At 39.3% G+C, this 21,317-nt stretch overlaps 1 protein-coding gene across 10 annotated transcripts in view; it reads left to right on the forward strand.

Moving 5' to 3' along the window:
- KIF21A (kinesin family member 21A) overlaps positions 1-21,317 on the forward strand; it is a 90,593-nt gene that overhangs the window by 43,735 nt on the left and 25,541 nt on the right. For 6 of the 10 annotated variants that reach the window (XM_057417899.1, XM_057417901.1, XM_057417905.1 and 3 more), the window contains 16 exons: positions 2,154-2,349; positions 3,113-3,302; positions 4,018-4,081; positions 4,872-5,075; positions 8,430-8,468; positions 10,184-10,268; positions 10,381-10,498; positions 11,665-11,853; positions 12,735-12,934; positions 13,326-13,433; positions 13,935-14,003; positions 14,122-14,333; positions 14,986-15,139; positions 15,512-15,712; positions 17,505-17,606; positions 21,063-21,228. In XM_057417899.1, the coding sequence (XP_057273882.1) occupies positions 2,154-2,349; positions 3,113-3,302; positions 4,018-4,081; positions 4,872-5,075; positions 8,430-8,468; positions 10,184-10,268; positions 10,381-10,498; positions 11,665-11,853; positions 12,735-12,934; positions 13,326-13,433; positions 13,935-14,003; positions 14,122-14,333; positions 14,986-15,139; positions 15,512-15,712; positions 17,505-17,606; positions 21,063-21,228 (2,297 nt within the window). The remainder of the gene's footprint in view (positions 1-2,153; positions 2,350-3,112; positions 3,303-4,017; positions 4,082-4,871; positions 5,076-8,429; positions 8,469-10,183; positions 10,269-10,380; positions 10,499-11,664; positions 11,854-12,734; positions 12,935-13,325; positions 13,434-13,934; positions 14,004-14,121; positions 14,334-14,985; positions 15,140-15,511; positions 15,713-17,504; positions 17,607-21,062; positions 21,229-21,317) is intronic. The other 4 variants (XM_057417902.1, XM_057417908.1, XM_057417903.1 and 1 more) reach the window with 1 other exon arrangement.

The following is a 21,317-nucleotide window of genomic DNA, read 5'->3' on the forward strand; positions in this document are numbered from 1 at the left end:
ATTGCCTTCACTCCCCACATGCCCCATCACCCTCATGTACCTCCCCTGGACTTGTTCCAACAGTTCCATGTCTTTTTCATGTTGAGGACACCAGAACTGCACACAATACTCCAGGTGAGGTCTCACAAGAGCAAAGTAGAGGGGCAGGATCACCTTCTTCGACCTGCTGGTCACACTCCTTTTGATGCAGCCCAGGATACGGTTGGCTTTCTGGGCTGCAAGCGCACACCTGAAGCCGGCTCATGTTCCTTTTCTCATCCACCAACACCCCCAAGTCCTTCTCTGCAGGGCTGCTCTGAATCTCTTCTCTGCCCAACCTGTAGCTGTGCCTGGGATTGCTCCAACCCAGGTGTAGGACCTTGCACTCGGCATGGTTAAACTTCATAAGGTTGGCATCAGCCCACCTCACAAGCGTGTCCAGGTCCCTCTGGATGGCATTCCTTCCCTCCAGCGTATCAACCCAACCACACAGTTTGGTGTCATCGGCAAACTTGCTGAGGGCACACTCAATCCCACTGTCCATGTCAGCAACAAAGATGTTGAACAAGACTGGTCCCAACACTGATCCCTGAGGGACACCACTCGTTACTGGTCTCCAGCTGGACATTGAGCCATTGACCACAACTCTTTGTGTGCGGCCATCCAGCCAGTTCTTTATCCACCGAGTGGTCCATCCATCAAATTGATGTCGCTCCAATTTAGAGACAAGGATGTCGTGTGGGACACTGTCGAACGCTTTGCACAAGTCCAGGTAGATGACATCAACTGCTCTACCCCTGTCCCTCAGTTCCGTAGCCCCATCATAGAAGGCCACCAAATTGGTCAGGCAGGATTTCCCCTTATTGAAGCCATGCTGGCTGTCACCAAGCACCTTGTTGATTTTCATGTGCCTTAGCATGCCTGCCAGGAGAATCTGCTCCAAGATTTTGCCAGGCACAGAGGTGAGACTGACTGGTCTGTAATTCCCCAGGTCATCCATTTTCCCCTTCTTGAAAATGGGGTTATATTTCCCTTTTTCCAGTCATTGGGAACTTCACCTGACTGCCATGATTTCTCAAATATGATGGCCAGCGGCTTTGCAACTTCATCTGCCAGCTCCTTCAGGACCCGCAGATGGATTTCATCAGGTCCTATGGACTTGTGCACATTCAGGTTCTTAAGATGGTCTCGAAACAGATCCTCTCCTACAGTGGGCCCAAGGTCTTCATTCTCACAGTCCCTGCATCTGCCTTCCAAGACTTGGGTGGTGTGGTCAGAGCATTTACCAGTGAAGACTGAAGCAAAAAAGCCATTCAGAACCTCAGCCTTTTCCAAATCCTGTGTAGCCAGTTCTCCTGAGAGCTTCCTGAGGGGGCCCACCTTGTTCCTAGTCTGTCTTTTATTTGCAGTGTACCTATAGAATCTCTTCCTGTTATCTTTCACATCCCTAGCCAAGTTTAATTCTGACTGGGCCTTAGCTTTCCTAACCTGGTCCCTAGCTTCCTGGACAACATCCCTGTTCTCTTCCCATGCCAGCTGTCCTTACTTCCACTGTTTATAAGCCTCTTTTTTCATTTGAATTTTCCTCAGCAGCTCCTTATCCATCCAAGGAGGTCTCCTGGCCCTCCTGCTGCACTTCCTTCTGGTTGGGATGCAACACTCCTGAGCTTGCAGCAGGTGATCCTTGAATATCAACCAACAGTCTTGGGCCCCTCTGCCCTCTAGGGCTGTATCCCATGGAACCTTCCGAAGCAGGTTTCTGAAGAGGCCAAAATCTGCTCTTTTGAAGTCCAGGGCAGTGAGCTTGCTGCACGCTCTTCTCACTGCCCTGAGGATCTCAAACTCAACCATCTCATGATTGCTACAACCAAGGCTGTCCTGGAGCATCACATTTCCAACGAGCCCTTCCCTGTTGGTGAGCACGAGGTCAAGTATGGCCCCTCTCTTTGTTGGCTCTTCTACTACTTGCAAAAGGAAGCTGTTTTCCACACAATTGGGGAACCTTCTGGATTGCTTGTGCTGGGCTATACCGTCATTCCAACAGGTGTCAGGGTGGTTGAAGTCCCCCATGAGAACAAGGGCCTGCAAGTGTGAGGCTGTTCCTATTTGTCTATAGAATGCTTCACCCACAGGGTCCTGATGTGTAATGCTGACCTATACTTCTATTGTTCCAGTCAAACACTGATGATAGCATGTGTGAGCCCTTCAGATCGAGATTTCATGGAAACCTTGAACACATTAAAGTATGCCAATCGCGCACGGAACATCAAGAACAAGGTGATGGTTAATCAGGATAGAGCTAGTCAACAAATAAATGCTTTGCGCAGCGAGATTACACGGCTACAGATGGAACTCATGGAATACAAAACAGTAAGTTTATCCTATTAGGATTTCTCCTTTAAAATGCTTGTAGCTCTACAGCTTGTTTTTCTTTTGGCTACTTCTACTTCATACATTAAAAAAATTTGAATAGCAACCCAAACTTAAACAACATTTTGAATTCCTTTGATCACCGTATGTTTTTAGAAAGTTTATATAGAATTCCCAAAGGAAAGGTAGACCAATGGAATACCAGTGATGTCAACAAATGCTGCATGTTCGTTACCCTTTGAAAGGCAAAAATTGAGCTTATGCACATTAATGAGAAATAGTCACTTCCAAAGCAGAATTGACCAGTTTATTTGTTACATAAGTGAATGTGTCCAGTTACTGCTTTTAAAAACTTACTAGACAGCTCAAACAAGTTGTTTTAAAAATACATGTTAAATTATAAGGCTATCTCCTGCTATCTCCTGCAATTTTGAACAAATAATGTTCTCAGCATTAACTGTGTCAAACAGTGTCATCCTCCTTTGCTATCCGTATTCTGATTTGATTAAGAATTGACATATCATTTCTTAATGTCTTCAAGAGCTTGTATTTCAGACTAAGACAGGATCCAAAAGTTAATGTGTTGGCCAAACATCAGTGTCTTGGAAAGTATCCATATATCCATTGTTGTAAACTTCTTGAGAGAAACTTATCTTTTGCTATGAGTGTCTATTTGTAATTTCAAGTAATCTGTTGATTTCCTTTAAGATAAAAATTTTTCATGTGTAGGTCAGCTTTTATTAATAAAATGTATTTACTTAAGGGTAAAAGGATTATAGATGAAGATGGCGTTGAAAGCATCAATGACATGTTTCATGAAAATGCAATGCTGCAAACAGAAAACAACAATCTGCGTGTTAGAATTAAAGCAATGCAAGAGACTATTGATGCACTGAGAGCCAGAATAACACAACTTATGAGTGATCAGGCCAACCAAGTCCTAGCCAGAACAGGTATGCTGTGGGTGCATTGGGTATAAACTGCTTCTGAAGTTCATGAACTTAAATTGGTTGTATGTTTTTGCTGTATTGGTCCCTTAGAATGAGGTGATGCTTTTTGTTACTGTAATGAAGGACCTGCTTTGGCATAGATAAGTTCCCATCTGATTCTTTCTTCCTTTTCTGGAGACTTCTATTAGCAGAAATAGTTTGGTAGCTTGATTTGACAATTCATTTGAGACTATGAGCAACATGAAATGTGAAATAACACATTTGGTCAGGAATTATTTAAATGCTTAGCTATACATGGAATTAAATAATTTGCTTTGGATGAGGAGCAGGACACAGGTGGGTGAATGTTGGCTTGCTTTTCACCTCATCGAATAATCAACCTGTTGACTTACCATGACTGCATTGTTCTTCTTACGCATTGTTTGTTAGGTTATTTAGATTTATGTCCATGCATTGTTCAAAGATGCTAATATGGAAAACAAGTAGAAACAGTTACTTGTAATAATCCTGATCATAAGAGACAAAGGAAACAAAAACTTAATGCAGTTTAAGGAGAAATGTCTTTAACAAACCAGGTAAATCTAAACATGTAGCGCACATGACTGTTTCTGTTTGCTGGTACCTTGTGCCGAGTAGCTGTATTCAGATGTTTATATGGTTACTGTTCTTTCTCAGTCTTTCTCTTACCCCACTTCCTCTTTCTGTCTGTCCTTCAAAGGAGAAGGCAATGAAGAAATTGGCAACATGATTCATAATTATATCAAGGAAATTGAAGATCTCAGGTATTTGCATAACATGTATTTGAGCAATTTTCATTAACAGAAACCCCCCCAAACAAGCAAACAAATGCTGCACCAAAACAGCTGTTTTCCTGTGTGAGGATTACTTTAGGACAGTGGTCCTTCAGCTTCTAGAACCATCTGGTGTTGTTCTTGGCCACAAAATAATTAAAATGTTAAAAATGAAACTGGCAGTAGAAATGAAAATAACATGTTGCCTAAATATTGACGATGACTTGATATTGCTTCACAGAGGGCAGCAAAACTTGGAATGATTGTTATAACTTCATAACCTCATATACAAATGATAGTGCTGAGAAATTACTTGTAATGAATTAATGTTAAAAAGAAAAAAAACCACATCTGCTTTCTTTCTCAGCCAAAGTATTAAATATTTTAGGTATTTTTATTTCTGTATTTCTTGGAGGTGAATTATGCAAAAAAAAAAAAGTGGCATATTCCCAACTAGAGCTTTTGTGTAGCTTTCATGTAATGCGTATAGATATGTAGCATATGCAGATATATATCTCTACATGTAAATGTGTAAATGTCTACATAAACACGCATATATGTATTCTGTCTAGTTATCTATATTTTACATATATAACCCACTGTGTAAAATGCTCTCAAGGGATTGACTACACTTGTATTTTGTGAGACTTTACCTTGATTTGCAGTTTTTTTTAAACTGAAGGTAATGCATTGCAGTTAGAGATGCTAACGAGTGTGCATCTCATGCATTAGCAATACTTGTGATTCATGGTCTACAATTCTTTTTTCTTCTTTTGTTAAGAGCAAAATTATTAGAAAGTGAAGCAGTGAATGAAAATCTTCGACGCAACTTGTCAAGAGCTTCAACAAGATCCACGTACTTTGGTGGCCCATCAGCATTTTCTGCTTCTATGTTTTCTTCCGAGAAAGAGACAATGGAAATCCTAGATATAGCCAAGAAAGATCTAGAAAAGCTGAAAAAAAAAGAAAGGAAAAAGAAAAAGAGGTGGTGTATGATTTATGATGCTATTTGTTTTCTCTTTATTAGTAGTTGTTGCTGTGTGGGTTTGGATCCTAAATTGCTGTTCCTTCAAACCCTTCTGTGCATTGAAGTTAGAGGTGTTTTTATTTTGCATCTTTTCTTCCAGGAAAATATGCAGTATTTGTAGAAGGATGTCTCTGTAATCAGTTTTTCTGGTGCACAGTGGTAAAAGCACAGGTGCTCTCCATTGATTTTGATATTTTTAATTTTTTTAAAAAAACATGCCTGAAATTCAACAGAAGTTTAAAAAAAAAAAACCCAAAATATAATTTTTTTTCTACCATATGTCAAAACTAAAACAGCGTTCTGAAGAAAAGATATTCTGAATAGCTGGGAGTTCTTTGGTAGCTCTTGGAACTGCTTCTTTTCTTTATTTCCTTCTTTTATGAATGTCTTTAGTTTGAGGTTTTCTAATCCTCTGCAACATCATGCTTTGCTGGTCTTTGCCATCCAGCTACTCATACACTAAAATGCTCATCAACATTGATATAAATGCCTGTTTAGACAGCAGTTAGTACAGCAAGGATCTGTTTGTGTACTCTCAGACTTTGATTCCATTAGAGATCTTACCCTTTTCTTTGAGATTTTCCACACTTCTAATCCATTCATCTTTCTACTAATGACCCTTCAGACTTCAAGTTAAGAGTAAAACTAAAACAGTGTAAGTCTAGAATATAGTTGAAGTATAAAGTAGATTTCAGTTAGTAATTTGAGGACCTATATAAATCCATTCATGGCATGAATGTCTGATACTTGTAGAGAACGCTCATTTTAAGAACAAACCAATTCTTCCTTTGCGTATAATTTTTCAAGAAACTCTTACACTTTTATGGGGATTTTGATAGAATTTTATGTCTCGTGTCTGTAGGAACTTGTGGGGAAGGATGGAAGTATTAAATGAAATCAGCAGAATGTTCTGGCCTTCAGCTGAAACACTTCAGTATATTCTGTAACTGTAAATGCATGAATGAAGAGATTTGATTTTGTATGTTTCAACAAATTCTAGAATTGAACATGCATTTAAACACGTGCTTAGACAGAGCCCCAGTTGTTAGGTTGGGGCCTGAGTATTATGTGGAAGACAGGATTTCGACCAGTAAACAAGATAAAGTTTACTATGTATGTTAAGTAACATCTCTTATTGTTGGAGGTGATCACTTGGAAAAAAGCAGATAGTAGTTTTACCCTGCATACAGTAGTAAAACGCATGGTGGTTTATTCTAGGGTGTGGTGTTGGTGGTTTTGGTTTGTTTTCTTTTTGTCTTTTCTGAAAGCAGCTTCAATGTCTAGTCACACTTGCTCATACCAGGACAATAATCTTGTGAATGGGACAGCAAAGTGGTCTGATCCAGAAGTAGGACTTACTTACCATAAGCTATTTTTGAGATCGGCTTTCTATCCTAGTGTTAAACAACAGGAGAACCGTAGGAAAAATTAAGTTGAAAAAGACCTTTTGCGGGTCTTCTGTTCTATAGAATGGGCTCACTCTCTTCAAAGTGCTGATAAGGTTTGAATCTATCTACCAGCCCATCTTCGGACTGCTTTGTTATAAATACATATTTAAGGTGCATGTTAGGAGAAAAAGATCCTTAGAAGCTAAGAAATGTTAGAATTTGAGGGATTATGCAAATAGCTTGTCATACTTCATACCTACAGAATGCTTCTAATTAATGAAGTGCAAAGTCTGTGTTCAGGATATATCGCTGTGAATTTTTATTGTATTGAAATTTCAGCAATTAGTAATGGGTATGCTGATACGCTGCAAAGGGAGCATTTATCCTGCAGTTTGGTAGGGATTCTTTGCTCTACTTCTGTCTTCTACAGGCATTTAGCTGCTTTTATTTTCTGGGTTGGTTTTTTTTTTAGGCTTCCTGTTCTGTTAAAGTTGTTTAACTAGTATTTTCCTATTAAAATGGGATTGATAACCCTAGTTACTAGTTTTGCCCTATCTGCTACCTTTCTCTGTTTCCTGGTTATGGGTCTGTACTATAAAAGGTCCAAAATTCTAGATATGTGCAACTTATCTAAACCGTTGTGAGCTAGCTTGAAGATCTAAGAGCCAGTTTCTGGATGAGCAGCAGGTATGTAGTGCTATATACCTGTAGCCTTTAACAAGCATCTCTCAAAATTTATCAGAAACAGTTTATACATCAGTAATATTTTGTCTACTGAAATACTGACGTGCTTGATTGGAGCATCCCAAAGTGTGACCTGGTCATCCGAAGTCCCAAAGCAAACCTATTACATTCCTTTCAGTTGTTAGACAGCATTACATACCTGGTAACCTTTTTTGACTGCTGTCTTTTGATTCCCTTAACCTTTATTAAACTAAATTAGTGATAAAGTTACACAGGGTTCAGCGTATTAGCTCCGGCCCAATACTGAAGGAGGATGGCAGGCAGTGTGAGGTGAAAAGGCAGCAAAAGCTCTTGCTCAAAACTTGCTCATAATGGGAGCATGAGGAATTTCAGTAGTTGATGAAATTTAAACCATCTCTGCACTTACATGAGACATGCAGACATTTCTTTACATCCACATTTGCTCAAGAGGAAAAAGTACAATCAGAAATACTAACACTTTTTCCATCTCACTGCTTCCAATGCATATTTTCTGTTAATTTATTAAAAAATAACAAGCATCATTGACATTTACTTTTTGAACCTCAGGAAAAAATAAGCTGCAGTTTTCTGCTTTTTATTAAAAAAAACCAACAAAACGCCAAACCAAAAGAATAAATGCAGCTTGAAGATTTTTATATGAATTATATTCAGAATATATGATTTAGAATATTAATATTAATGTTCTAATTACTATTTTATATTACAGTCTTATCTGCACATATAAACCTAGTGCTTGGGTTTTTTTTTCTGATATATGTTCCTAAGGATATATAATTTTGATTCAGTGGCAGTACGTCTTGCAATTTTACCTGCCAATTTGAAGTGGTAAAAGAGGAATAAGCTTTTTTTAGAGCCAAGAGATTTTTTTGAATTATTAATAATATTTGAATTAATAATAATTCTTAAAGTGAAACATATTATCTCTATCTAAAACTTCTTTGTTAGTGTAACTTGAATTTACAGCTGTTGACAGTGAAAGATTAGTTATCCTACAAATGCTTCTTCTTTGTTTTCTATTTACTTTCCAACTATGCAAAATGTATTGCCTTTTTACTACTTGTTGTCTCTTTTAAAATTTCATTTTAAACTCCACAAGCTCATGTATCATTTTTTTACCTTCTTATCACTTTTGCTTTTCACTGTCTGGTTTGTCCTTCATTGGCTTGGCCTTCCAATACTGTACCTCGTGCTTTTGAAGGCTACAGAAACTTGAGGAAAGCAGTCAAGAAGAAAGAAGGTTGGAATATTTCCCAGGTTTTTAATTACCTGTCATTTCAATTAACTGGTTGTCAAACATGAATAGAAGTTGGGCAGATTTATAAATACTTCAAGAGTAGTTCATTTGGCTTTTCATAATTCTTCCCTGTTCTGACTTGCAACAAGTGTGTTAACTGGAAGAAACCTCTGTTGTGGAATTGAGGTTGACTCTAGGATTTCACAGTGTTGAACAAGTGTTTTGTGGGAAGGTGATGCCTTTGGGAGTTGATATATAGTCAAGTGTATTCCTTTCTTGCATGGGCTATATGGAATGAAAGGTGGGAGGAAGGTGCAAGAACTTATATTGTGTGAGATACATAGCAGGCAGCGTATGACAATAGTAGTGCTGGCATCTGAGATCAAGAAGGTCTTGGACCTTCACACCTCAGTTAAGTTTGCTTTTATTTTGGAAATAATGTGGCTGAAGCCTTAACCATTGCTTCTGTTCAGTTTCAGACAAAGCAGTACAGAAAGTAGTTGGTCATAGAGCAGTTGAGGGCACTAAAAAGGGAAATAAGGAATCTCTTATCTTTCAGCTGTCTACTCTGATCCAAAAAATCCCCACTGAATTCTTGCAGATGATGTGAATCCACAGATCAATAGCACATAAATTAAGCAGTACAATTCTGCCTGGAAGAGCTGCTGAGAATTTGTGGAAATGAGATTGTTTGGCTCAGTGTTCCCTGTATTCCACATTATGCAATCCTAACCACAATTTTTCATTATTACCCCTGTGGTGTCTAGCCCTGTCCTATCATGATTTCCCATTTGTTGGGGATGACTTTGGGTTTGTGCATGTAGCACTAGAGGGACTGACATTTGGTCTGTGACAATTTACAGAGTGCTATTGATTTTTGAATTTGAATTGTGATGTCTCAAATGTGCATTTAAAACCTCAAAACTCATCCTAATGGGTAATGCACCAAACCTTTAAAACAAAACAAAAAAGAACCCTGGTGAAATTTGTACAAGCCATCACTACAGTTCAAGTTGCCAAGAGTGGAAAGAATATACAGATACTTGACTTTAGGTTTAGAACCATACTCTGAAAAATGCCCACCATGGAAATAGACTAAAATGTAAACTTAATTGTTGGGAAAATTTCTTTGAGACAGTCTTACTGCAAAAATTCAGTATTTCTCAACTGCTCAAATTCAAAAATTCAGTATTTCTCAATTGTTGTAGCAATACCTATTTTGAGCATGTCCTTGTTATCAAAGTAGATAACTGTATGATATTTAAGGTTCATACATAAACTTTCAAATGACTGTAAGCACAGTAGGCTCTGTGAGAGTATAGTAATATCTGTAACACATCCTGTACCTGCACACTGTGGTTTTGTTTTTTTCTTTGTAAAAGCTATCCTGGGTATACTGCAACTTCATGCAAAATGAGTACTGATCTAGTATATGAAGATGTGTATTCTGGTTCTCCCACTTGTGCAATGTGCCCTAAACCAATCATTAGTATTATTTTGCAAGTAAGTTTAAGAGTAATTAAGCTCTTTTTATCTGTGGGGGTCTGGATATCTTATTATCTGTGGGGGTCTGGAAGTTGCATTTTACCTATGCCCAACCTTTGTCTAACTAAACTTTGCTTTTCATCTTTATTTGGAACTGCAACTTATTGGTTTGGGGGATGGGATGCACATGTCATTTCATTTTGTGAATGTTTTGTCTGTGCCTCTTCTGCTAGTGTTAAAGAGGATAACACAGATAACGAGCAGGAGAAGAGGGATGAAAAAGGTACTTCGGAAAGAGAGAATAATGAATTGGAAGCAGTAAGTATTTAGAAATTTTTGGTTTATTTGTTCATTGTCTAAAGATTTACAAGGGTAATAGGGGGATGGAAAAGTGTGTGTGCTTCATCATTCTATTTTGTATGTTTTGTAGGAGGAAATTCAGGAAGTAAGCGATCATGAGGATGAAGAAGAGGAAGATGATGAGGATGAAGATGACATGGAAGTTGTTGAAAGCTCAGATGAATCAGATTCCGACTCTGATGAAAAAGGTGATGTCAGTGCGATATTGTGTAGAATTTTACCAATACAGGCTGTCATCCCTTGGGTTTTGGTAGGCAAGATAGAATGTTGCCAACCCACTGTCCATCATTCTATGTCGATTTGATGTCCAGTGAATTATATTTTTTCTATGGTGCTAAAGCATGTAATAGACATTTGGGATCAAGTGTCTCCATTGACATACGGCTTTAAAATTAACCAGAGGCCATCAGGTGTTTGATAACACATTCTTCCTTGGTTAGAATATTCCAAGCATAAGATTTAAGTCCCAGATTAATTTTATGTAGCTCCCATTCAGCTAATTTGGAAATGGGTAGACTTCAGTTTTGAAAGACTGAAAGTCCATCAGCCTTTCTCATTTTTGTGTGACATGCAAGTTAGGACTCCTGAAGTCAGCACCACCAGCAATCCTTTCATGTGAGTTGGGCCAAATGGGCAAGCTAAGTCTGTTGATTCTTTCTTGTCTGAGAGTCACACAAACCATTAGGAGGAGTTGCAGAGCCTGGAAAAAAATCCTCAACTGCCATCTCTATTCTAGGGCACAAAATCTTAAGCCAAGAAAGTACCTAACTGACTAAGGAAATTCAAGTTTTAAAAACTTAACATATGGGTTAGTCCTTACTTTTTCCTCCTGCTTTTCTCATTCCCTTCACCATTCCACTCCATGACTGAGGTGGCCCTTCTCTCCTCAGAATTTTGACTGTATCTTTCCAAGAGCTAAAGAAGAGAAAGTCTCCCCTTGCAGTCTGCCAGCAGTTAAATTTTCCTTTTATAACTTGCTGGGTTATTCTGCAGCCCTGATGTATGACTGAAGTCTCACAGCCTTTTGTACAGGAAATGACAGATTGCTGATGTTGAGATTTAAATGTGAATAATTACAACATATATAATTATGTTGGTGATAGTTAGCAACTGTGATCCAGTGAGAGATGCCTTTCCCTACCTCTTTCCCAGTTCTGGGATGGAAAGTGTTTAAGGAGAAGACTTTACCATGACTTGCAGACAAGTTTTGCGTGCTGCATTGTGTTTTGTGTAGAATTCTCCTATGTGCAATTTAGATGTCAGGAAATTACCCTAACATAGGATGTATCTATATGTGATCCTTGCTGTTATTTTAAGAAAAGTCGTAAAAATTACTTTTTTTTTTAAATTTTAGAAAATTATCAAGCTGACTTGGCAAACATCACCTGTGAAATAGCCATTAAGCAGAAACTGATAGATGAGCTAGAGAACAGCCAGCGAAGGTTGCAAACACTGAAGAAACAATATGAAGAGAAACTGATGATGCTACAGCATAAAATTCGAGACACTCAGCTTGAAAGAGATCAGGTTCTTCAAAACTTGGGTAAGAAATGCATGATCATTTAAATCTAGGTGTTGTGTCAAGAGATACAAGTTGAATTTTTGCTACTTACATTGCTTCCTCTTTCGAATGTGATAAGAAATTACAGAAAGCAGAAATAGATTTGTCCACACAACACCAGTGAATCAGACTTTACATATTCTAGTTTCTACAAGAACTGAGAGAGATTATTCTTTTTAAAAGATACTGCTATTGACAGGTATTTGATTTGGTTCAATAAGCACTTTCAGGATCTTTCCTGTTCTTCCTTCCCTCCTTTCTTTTGATTTGCATAATAATATAGACTAGGATCAGTGGCCTTTCAGAGAGGTTTTGCTGACCAAACATTTTTGAATATGTGACAGTATTGAGATGGAAAACTAACTCTGAGTCAGAGAGTCCTATGCCACAAATAGTTGAACTTTGGGAGAGTCCTGGGGGAAGTGGTTTGGGTTTTTCTTTCTTTTTAAAAATATACTATGCATGCTTCATAGTTATACTTTATATATATGCTTTTGTTGTTCTTTTATTCTTCCTTTTTGATTAGTGACAGGAAAGGTATTCTAGGCTTGGTAACTCTTGGGACTGTTGTTATGATCTTTGCAGATATGTGTGAACAAGCATGTATGTATCTGTGTCTTCAGGTGCTCAAGTATTTGTTGTCTAGTGCAAAGAAATCAGGAGAGTGTTAACACTTGATCTGTTATCCAAAAACACACAAGGTGGAAAGTATGAAGCAGTGCAGATGACAGGAGATAGAGGCAAATTAAGTTTTTCAAAGGTATTGCAGGTAATGCTAAAAGCAGAGGAAGCGGTGATCTGCTGTGGCTGGCAAAAGAAAATATCTGGAACAAAAGCATATTAAGAATTACTTTTTGCTCTAGGTTCTGTAGAGACCTATTCAGAAGAAAAGGCAAAAAAAATCAAGTCAGAATATGAAAAGAAACTTCAAGCCATGAATAAAGAACTGCAGAGACTTCAAACAGCACAAAAGGAACATGCACGATTGCTTAAAAATCAGTCTCAATATGAAAAGCAACTGAAGAAACTGCAGCAGGAAGTGACAGAGATGAAGAAAACCAAGGTATAGTTCAGTATATTGAATTGTTGTACAATGAGTGTCTACTGAAAAATGGGTTGAAATTTCTTGTGCATTTATCTGCCAGGTAACCATTCTTACCGTCAGCTGCTTGAAAGTCTGAAAATGGAAAAGATAAGATATGAAGACTAGGCGGTTCCCTGGGGAGAGGGGTGGCTTTTAAGTTTAATGAACAGAAATTATAGTATCAAACATAGAGAAGCTTGAACTGCTTTTTAGCTTCAGTGCTGAGTGAAGAAGACAGAGATGGCGGAAGTAGATTGCCAAAAGCATGTAATATACTGGAAGATGGCAGTTTGAAGAGGAAACCCCATATGAGTGGGGGCAGGGAACAGCCCTTGAGTATAAGCTTTTCTAAATGATGACCTCTTTACAGGTTCGCTTGATGAAACAAATGAAAGAAGAGCAGGAGAAAGCTAGAATGACTGAGTCTAGAAGAAACAGAGAAATTGCACAGCTTAAAAAGGAACAACGCAAACGAGAGGTGATTTGTCACATAAGAACTTTCATTTGGAATAAACAGCTATCATTATAATGATCATCTGCTTGCAGGCACACACCATGTGTATATGCACTCACTAAGGCAGACATGTACCCATATATTTTTACCAGTCAAAATGCACATTAATTCAGTTTGACTTCTATGATAATTTGGTTCCTACCTTCTGGTGATAACTACAAGAGAAAATAGAAGGCTTATTGAGTATGATTAAATATATCAGTATTATTGTATTAATGAATCTTTACAAAACTATTGCTACCACCTTGCTTGCATGCAAATATTTTTTTTTGATAGGGATTTGGTTTAGTGAAACACTTTTTTTCATTCTGCACTAGAAAAAGCAAGAAGCTATTGTGACTTGACCACTTGATGTCACGACAGTTTTGAAAACTTTTATTAGTGTATAAGGGTCTCTTTCTTATGCAATACAGTCCTTGTGTCAGATAGTAGAAAAAAATATGTGCTATTTGTATTTTTCTACAGCATCAGCTCAAACTTCTAGAAGCTCAGAAAAGAAATCAAGAAGTTATCTTACGCCGCAAAACTGAAGAGGTATTGTGGTATAAAAAAGCCCCAATAATTCATCTTTGAAACCAGAATGATTCTGTATTCCTGTGAGTTAGAATGCAGCTTTGGGGAGAGGTAATGGTGTCTTTGCCCTCCATTTCAGGTCACAGCCCTTCGTCGGCAAGTAAGGCCTCTGTCTGATAAAGTGGCTGGAAAAGTAAGTCGAAAGCTGAGTCTGCCTGAGCATCCTATGCAGGAAGCAAGTTCTAGCTCATCAGTTGAGCATGATGGTTCAAGAACAGCAGTGCAGCAGAAAATGAGAATTCCTGTTGCAAGGGTTCAAGCATTATCTGTAACTGCAACAAATGGAACAGGGTAAGGGCTGAAATGGTTTGGTACTGTCTTATGGGAAATGAAAATTACATTCACTTTCTAGAAGATAATATGATGGTAACACTTATTGCAGTAGTTATTTTTCAAACTATTGTCATGTAATACTCATAAAATGGGCAGTTTACCATTATCAAATGCAATTTCAGTTTTGTGGCTTTAAGACTGTGTGGAATAATATATAATGGCATTAAAGGACAAATCACATTAAGAAACCCCAAAATTTCAAGATGCAGTTAATTTGTTCTTAAAAAGAACTCTCCTTGGTGGTTCAATCCTGCAGTGTTCTTAAGTACAAAGAAAAATTAGTCAGAAAACACAATCCGGTATATTAACCACTGTGTTTTGAAGCCTATCTCCTTGTTAAATAGAGGAAAACTGTTGGGGTAGGATTCAATTTCATGGTGCATCAGACAAGATGCCAGTGTTTTATACCTGTTTTTCAAGTGCAGTATATTAGAGTGCAGTAGAGTTCAGGGCTGGGTGTAGGTATCTGTTCTGGTGCAGTGAAAAGCTGCAAGAAGTTCTGCAAGAAACTTAAATTGTCCATGAAAAATATTCTGGCCTGATCACTTCTACAGTCAAATGTGTAACTGGACTATTTCAGACTTAGGTGTTTCTCTTGAATTTGTCACAGAAAGAAATATCAGCGAAAAACAGTGACGAGCAGAGTTTATTCCTCAAAGGCAGCCAGGATGAAGTGGCAGTTACTTGAACGCAGAGTGACTGATATCATTATGCAGAGGATGACCATTTCCAATATGGAGGCAGATATGAACAGGTTACTTACGGTGCGTGATCTCCTATTCACTGTTGGCCGTATCAACATAGTAAATAGAGAGCAGTGCATTTATGTTTGCTGTAAATAAATTGCTTTGGTGGTAGCACAGGCAAAGTGACTTGGAATCCATTGCAGTTAATGAATATGCTCTTAACAAATCCAGTAAACATTTGGACCATGTAGTTACTGTGCTTAGTAAGAATTAAAAAGCACATTAAAGGTGTCACGTGGAAATATATTAATATATTCACCTGCATAACTTCGTGTAGATATCATGATATGTTAAAGTATAACAAGGAAAAGAAAACAAAAAAGGGCACTTAAGTATCCTAAGTGTTTGCTAATTCCTTTTTAAATGAAATTATGTCTTTGGGGAAAACAGCAACGTGAAGAACTTACAAAAAGAAGAGAAAAGCTTTCAAAGAAGAGGGAGAAGCTCATCAAGGATGGGGGTGGCAGTGAAGCAGATAGAAATGTCCAAAACATAAATGAAGAGATGGAATCACTAACTGCAAATATAGACTATATTAATGACAGCATTTCTGACTGCCAAGCAAACATTATGCAAATGGAGGAAGCAAAGGTAGGTCAAATATTAATGCAAAAATGATAAAATGGAGAAAAGGCAACTGTTAGCCTTGAAGATGTTCTTATTTAGAAATTAATATTGCTTTGGCTGTATAATTGTTGACCCAGGAGGTGAGAATTGGTGAAGACTTGGGTGAAGTCTGAAATGAAGAATTTTTATTTAACTGAACTTTCAGATCTGAGTTTTAGTGTTAATAGTGTAATTCAAGTTAAGCTTGCAAAGCATTTACATGTTGAAGCTGATGCTTTCTATTCTGCTGGCATTAAATTATATAATCTTGGAGCTGGAGGCTAACAGCATTCTTCTTTCTGCATCTGTTCATATGCTTCCACTCCCTTGTATTGTTTCGTACACTTTAAATCCATCTAAATATTTTTGTATGTGAGAATTTACGTTAATTTTTTATTTTGCATTTTAGTATATTTTTCAATTATGGAACAGTGGCTTTCTGTACAGTGTTTTGTGGTGACTTTTCAAATAGTAATTGTCTATATTATGATTGAAAAAGAAATCTCAGTATTACCAAAAGCAGTGAAATCCAAATGTAGTGTCACGATTTAAGCCCAGCCGTAACTCAGAACCACGCAGCCACTCTCTCCCTCTCCCCCCTTCCTCCCCCCTGCTCCCAGAGGAATGGGGAGGAGAATCGAAAGAATATAACTCTTGTGGGCTGAGATAAGAACTGTCCAGTAACTAAGGTATAACACAAACCACTGCTGCTACCACCAATAATAATAATGGTAAGGGAAATAACAAGGGAAGAGAATACAACTGCTCACCACTCGCCAACCAATACTCAGCCAGACCCGAGCAGTGATCTAACCCTTCAGGGTAACTGTCCCCGGTTTATATACTGGGCATGACGTGCTGTGGTATGGAATGCCTCTTTGGTTAGTTTGGGTCAGGTGTCCTCTCTCTGCTTCCTCCCGGCTTCCCCTCCTCCCTGGCAGAGCATGAGACTCACAAAGTCCTTGGTCAGAGTAAACATTACTGGGCAGTAACTAAAAACGTCAGTGTTATCAGCGCTGTTCCCAGGCTGAAAGTCAAAAACACAGCACTGCACCAGCTACTAAGAAGGAGAAAAAATGACTGCTACTGCTGAACCCAGGACATGTGGAAACTCTCATAATGTGCATCATACCTTACATGATCCAGCAAAAGGAATTTACCACATACAATCTCCTAGGTATCTTGGCACATAGTTATCTGAACTGTAATACTTATCCATATTTTTATGTGGCAGCCCTCTCCCACCTTGGGCTAATCTGAGCTTTAATGCATGTTACATCACCAGCAGCTTCTACTATTTTGCTCACATAAGAGTTTCTTGAATTTTGTATGGTACACTTCAAGATTATAGGACTTAATCAGTAAAGAAGTAGTGAAAGCAAAAGACTTAATAATTCTAAAGGATGCCAGAGTGCTTAATGCTGACAGAGAGTAATCTGAAGAAAAATGAGGAAATGAGGGGGAGAATCCTTCAAATGTATGAAGGCTTCAGACAGTGCAGAATTGCAGTTATTTCTGCATCCACTGTGACAAGCTTAACTTGTAGAAAGGAGTCTGAGTTGGAGGTTGTTAAGTGGGAGAGGAACTGTGGCACTCGAAGAGACTGGGAAGCCAGCAGAGTCTGTACTGTGTGGTGCTTTGGAAAAGAAATCTTTCAGGTGTGGTTTAGAGGTAGTAAGGGATGAGCTGGATGATACTGCAGCATTTTCACTTTTTCTGTTTACAGTGTTTCCTGTAGTGATTTTCACACTGACTGTTTTTACTGCTCCAAACATAGGAAGAAGGAGAGACCTTGGATGTAACGGCAGTGATTAATGCTTGCACTTTGACAGAAGCTCGATATTTGCTTGATCACTTCCTCACAATGGGTATCAATAAGGTAATTCATTAAGTGAAATAGGTATATGCCATGTACCAGGACCAGAGCTGTGCTGACATAAAGGCTGATCAATGTGCATTAGACTAAGCAAAGCTGGTCAATGCTATGGAGTCACGTGGGTTCTCAGTGAAAGCCCTCGAGATCCATTGTCCCCTTCAACCTGTTGCCTGTTCTTCAACTCCTGGTAGATCCTATTTTACTGTACTAAGTATCTCATGCTGTTCCTGTAAGAGCACTAACTTTTTGTAATCAGATCAGTCTCTTCTTGTGTTTTTCAACAAGCTCCTAAAGAGTGCTCAGGGGATCTTTCTTTTAAGATTGGCTCAGCCACTTAAATATGAGCTTTCAAAAAATGTGGTTTAAGATGCATATTGATGCATGGCATGCTAAAGTCAGACTTCTACTTTTGAATAGAGCAATAGGGGTTCTTTCTGAAAGCCCTGGGGAGTTCTATTTTCAAAATGAGTGTTTGGCGGTTTATAACCCAGTGCACAGAGGTAATTGTTGCTGCCTTTTTTTCGTGTTTGGGGGCCATACTTAATATCTATTACTTAGAATTAAACTTAGCTAGAGGTAATAAAGATAACAGGAAGGGATTCTACAGGTACATAGGAAATAAAAAACAGACTAGGGAGAACGTAGGCCCCCTCAGGAAGCTCTCAGGAGAACTGGCTACACGGGATTTGGAGAAGGCTGAGGTTCTGAATGACTTCTTTGCCTCGGTCTTCACTGGCAAAGGCTCTGACCAAACCACCCAGGTCTTGGAAGGCAGATGCAGGGACTGTGAGAATGAAGACCTTGGGCCCACTGTAGCAGAGGAACTGGTTCGAGACCATCTTAAAAATCTGAACGTGCACAAGTCCATGGGTCCTGATGAGATCCATCCACGGGTCCTGAAGGAGCTGGCGAATGAAGTTGCAAAGCCGCTGGCCATCATATTTGAGAAATCATGGCAGTCAGGTGGAGTTCCTGATGACTGGAAAAAGGGAAATATAACCCCATTTTCAAGAAGGGGAAAATGGATGACCCGGGGAATTACAGACCAATCGGTCTCACCTCTGTGCCTGGCAAAATCTTGGAGCAGATTCTCCTGGCAGGCATGCTAAGGCACATGAAAATCAACAAGGTGCTTGGTGACAGCCAGCATGGCTTCACTAAGTGGAAATCCTGCCTGACCAATTTGGTGGCCTTCTATGATGGGGCTACAGAACTGATGGACAGGGGTAGAGCAGTTGATGTCATCTACCTGGACTTGTGCAAAGCGTTCGACAGTGTCCCACATGACATCCTTGTCTCTAAATTGGAGCGACATCAATTTGATGGATGGACCACTCGGTGGATAAAGAACTGGCTGGATGGCTGCACGCAAAGAGTTGTGGTCAATGGCTCAATGTCCAGCTGGAGACCAGTAACGAGTGGTGTCCCTCAGGGATCAGTGTTGGGACCGGTCTTGTTCAACATCTTTGTTGCTGTGGGATTGAGTGCGCCCTCAGCAAGTTTGCCGATGACACCAAGCTGTGTGGTTCGGTTGATACGCTGGAGGGAAGGAGTTCCATCCTTGACATGCTTGTGAGGTGGGCTGATGCCAACCTCATGAAGTTTAACCATGCCGAGTGCAAGGTCCTACACCTGGGTTGGAGCAATCCCAGGCACAGCTACAGGTTGGGCAGAGAAGAGATTCAGAGCAGCCCTGCTGAGAAGGACTTTGGGGTGTTGGTTGATGAGAAAAGGAACATGGGGTGGCAGTGTGTGCTCGCAGCCCAGAAAGCCAACCGTATCCTGGGCTGCATCAAAAGGAGTGTGACCAGCAGGTTGAAGGAGCTGATCCTGCCCCTCTACTCTGCTCTTGTGAGACCTCACCTGGAGTATTGTGTGCAGTTCTGGTGTCCTCAACATAAAAAGGACATGGAACTGTTGGAACAAGTCCAGGGAAGGGCCACGAGGATGATCAGGGGACTGGAGCACCTCCTGTATGAAGACAGGCTGAGGAAGTTGGGGCTGTTCAGCCTGGAGAAGAGAAGGCTGCGTGGAGACCTCATAGCAGCCTTCCAGTATCTGAAGGGGGCCTATAGGGATGCTGGGGAGGGACTCTTCATTAGGGACTGTAGTGATAGGACAAGCAGTAACAGGTTAAAACTTAAACAGGGGAAGTTTAAATTGGATATAAGGAGGAAATTCTTTCCTGTGAGGGTGGTGAGGCACTGGAATGGGTTGCCCAGGGAGGTTGTGAATGCTCCATCCTTGGCAGTGTTCAAGACCAGGTTGGAGGAGGCCTTGGGTGATATGATTTATCATAAGGTGTCCCTGCCCACCACAGGGGGGTTGGAACTAGATGATCTTAAGGTCTTTTCCAACCCTAACTATTCTATGATTCTGTGATCATTGAATCAAATGAAAGATTTCAAGGGTATTGCAATCAATCACATTGGCTTATGCAAGTTTCAGTCTTCTGCCTTTTTTTTTTTTTTTTTTCAGCCCCTGGGTGGGTCAGATGGGTACCCAATACCCAGAGTTAAAACGAGGAAAGTGCCCCTGACTTACTATGTTAACAATTTCTCCTTATCATGATATAAAAGCTCTATTATGTTAAGGTGTTTCTCCTCTTTCTGATACGTAATTTAGTGTGTTGAAACACTAAAGGTATGGTTTTTTTTTCCCAAAATTTACCATGCCTGCTATCTATTCTGTTGTTTGTTTCCATGCAAAATGTGTTTGTTTGTATATTGGTTTAGCTCATGATAAAATCAGAACCAAATGTGTAAGTCCATATTACTACACTTCTGAAGTGCTAGCATGCAAAGACCTGTAGAAACACAGAAAAATTCGAGTGCTAGCACTTGAGAAAGAAATGTTGCACCTTAATTTTTCCCTACCGTTTCCTCTTATTGGAAACCATTTTCTGTAAATTTTCTTGCCTGCATTTTCTACAACTAAAGTACTCTTGCCCATGCATGCATCTAAGGAGTTCCCTTAGAATGGATTCTCTCTTAAGTTAGGCCATGAGATCTGTCATCCACAGCTTAAAGTTCACTGTGTGATTCTGTAGGAAGAATTATGGTTCTGGGGTGGTAGTGGGGTTTTTTGGTGGGTTTTTCTTGTGGTGGGTTTCCTCCCTCCCCACCCCTCCCTTTTGTTCTAGAGTATGATAACTAATAATTAAAACTACTTGCATTTGAAAACAGGTGTTGATTTTTTCAGATACTCACTACTCTTAAATGCAGTCTATGAATTGTACTTGGGAGTTATGTCCAACTTGGCCACTAAATACATATTTGCAGGGCAGAGTCTGAGGAACACAAGGTAAATGAATGTTTAATGACTCTAACAAAAAGGCCTGTAGCTGACACCTGCGCTTTAGGCTGTGAGGGGAAGATTACAATGTGTAGTTTTTTAAAAAAGTGAGGAAAGAATGGTGTTAAAGCATTTGACATCTTTTCCTTTCTTTATCTCTCCCAGGGTCTCCAAGCAGCTCAGAAAGAAGCTCAGATCAAAGTTCTTGAAGGACGCCTTAAGCAAACAGAAATTACTAGTGCTACTCAAAACCAGCTGCTCTTTCACATGCTAAAAGAAAAAGCTGAGTTAAATCCTGAACTCGATGCTTTGCTGGGTCATGCTTTGCAAGGTAATTCTATCATCCTGTATTCTGAGTAGTCAGCTGCATGTCGTGTTTGCCTCTCATGCATGCTGTACTGGGCATTCTAGGCTATTTCT

The sequence above is a fragment of the Pezoporus wallicus genome, unplaced genomic scaffold (assembly GCF_028554395.1).
Source record: "Pezoporus wallicus isolate ANWC-B61680 ecotype Strahan unplaced genomic scaffold, APGP_CSIRO_Pwel_v1 contig_5542, whole genome shotgun sequence".
In the NCBI taxonomy this organism is placed as follows: Eukaryota; Metazoa; Chordata; class Aves; order Psittaciformes; family Psittacidae; genus Pezoporus; species Pezoporus wallicus.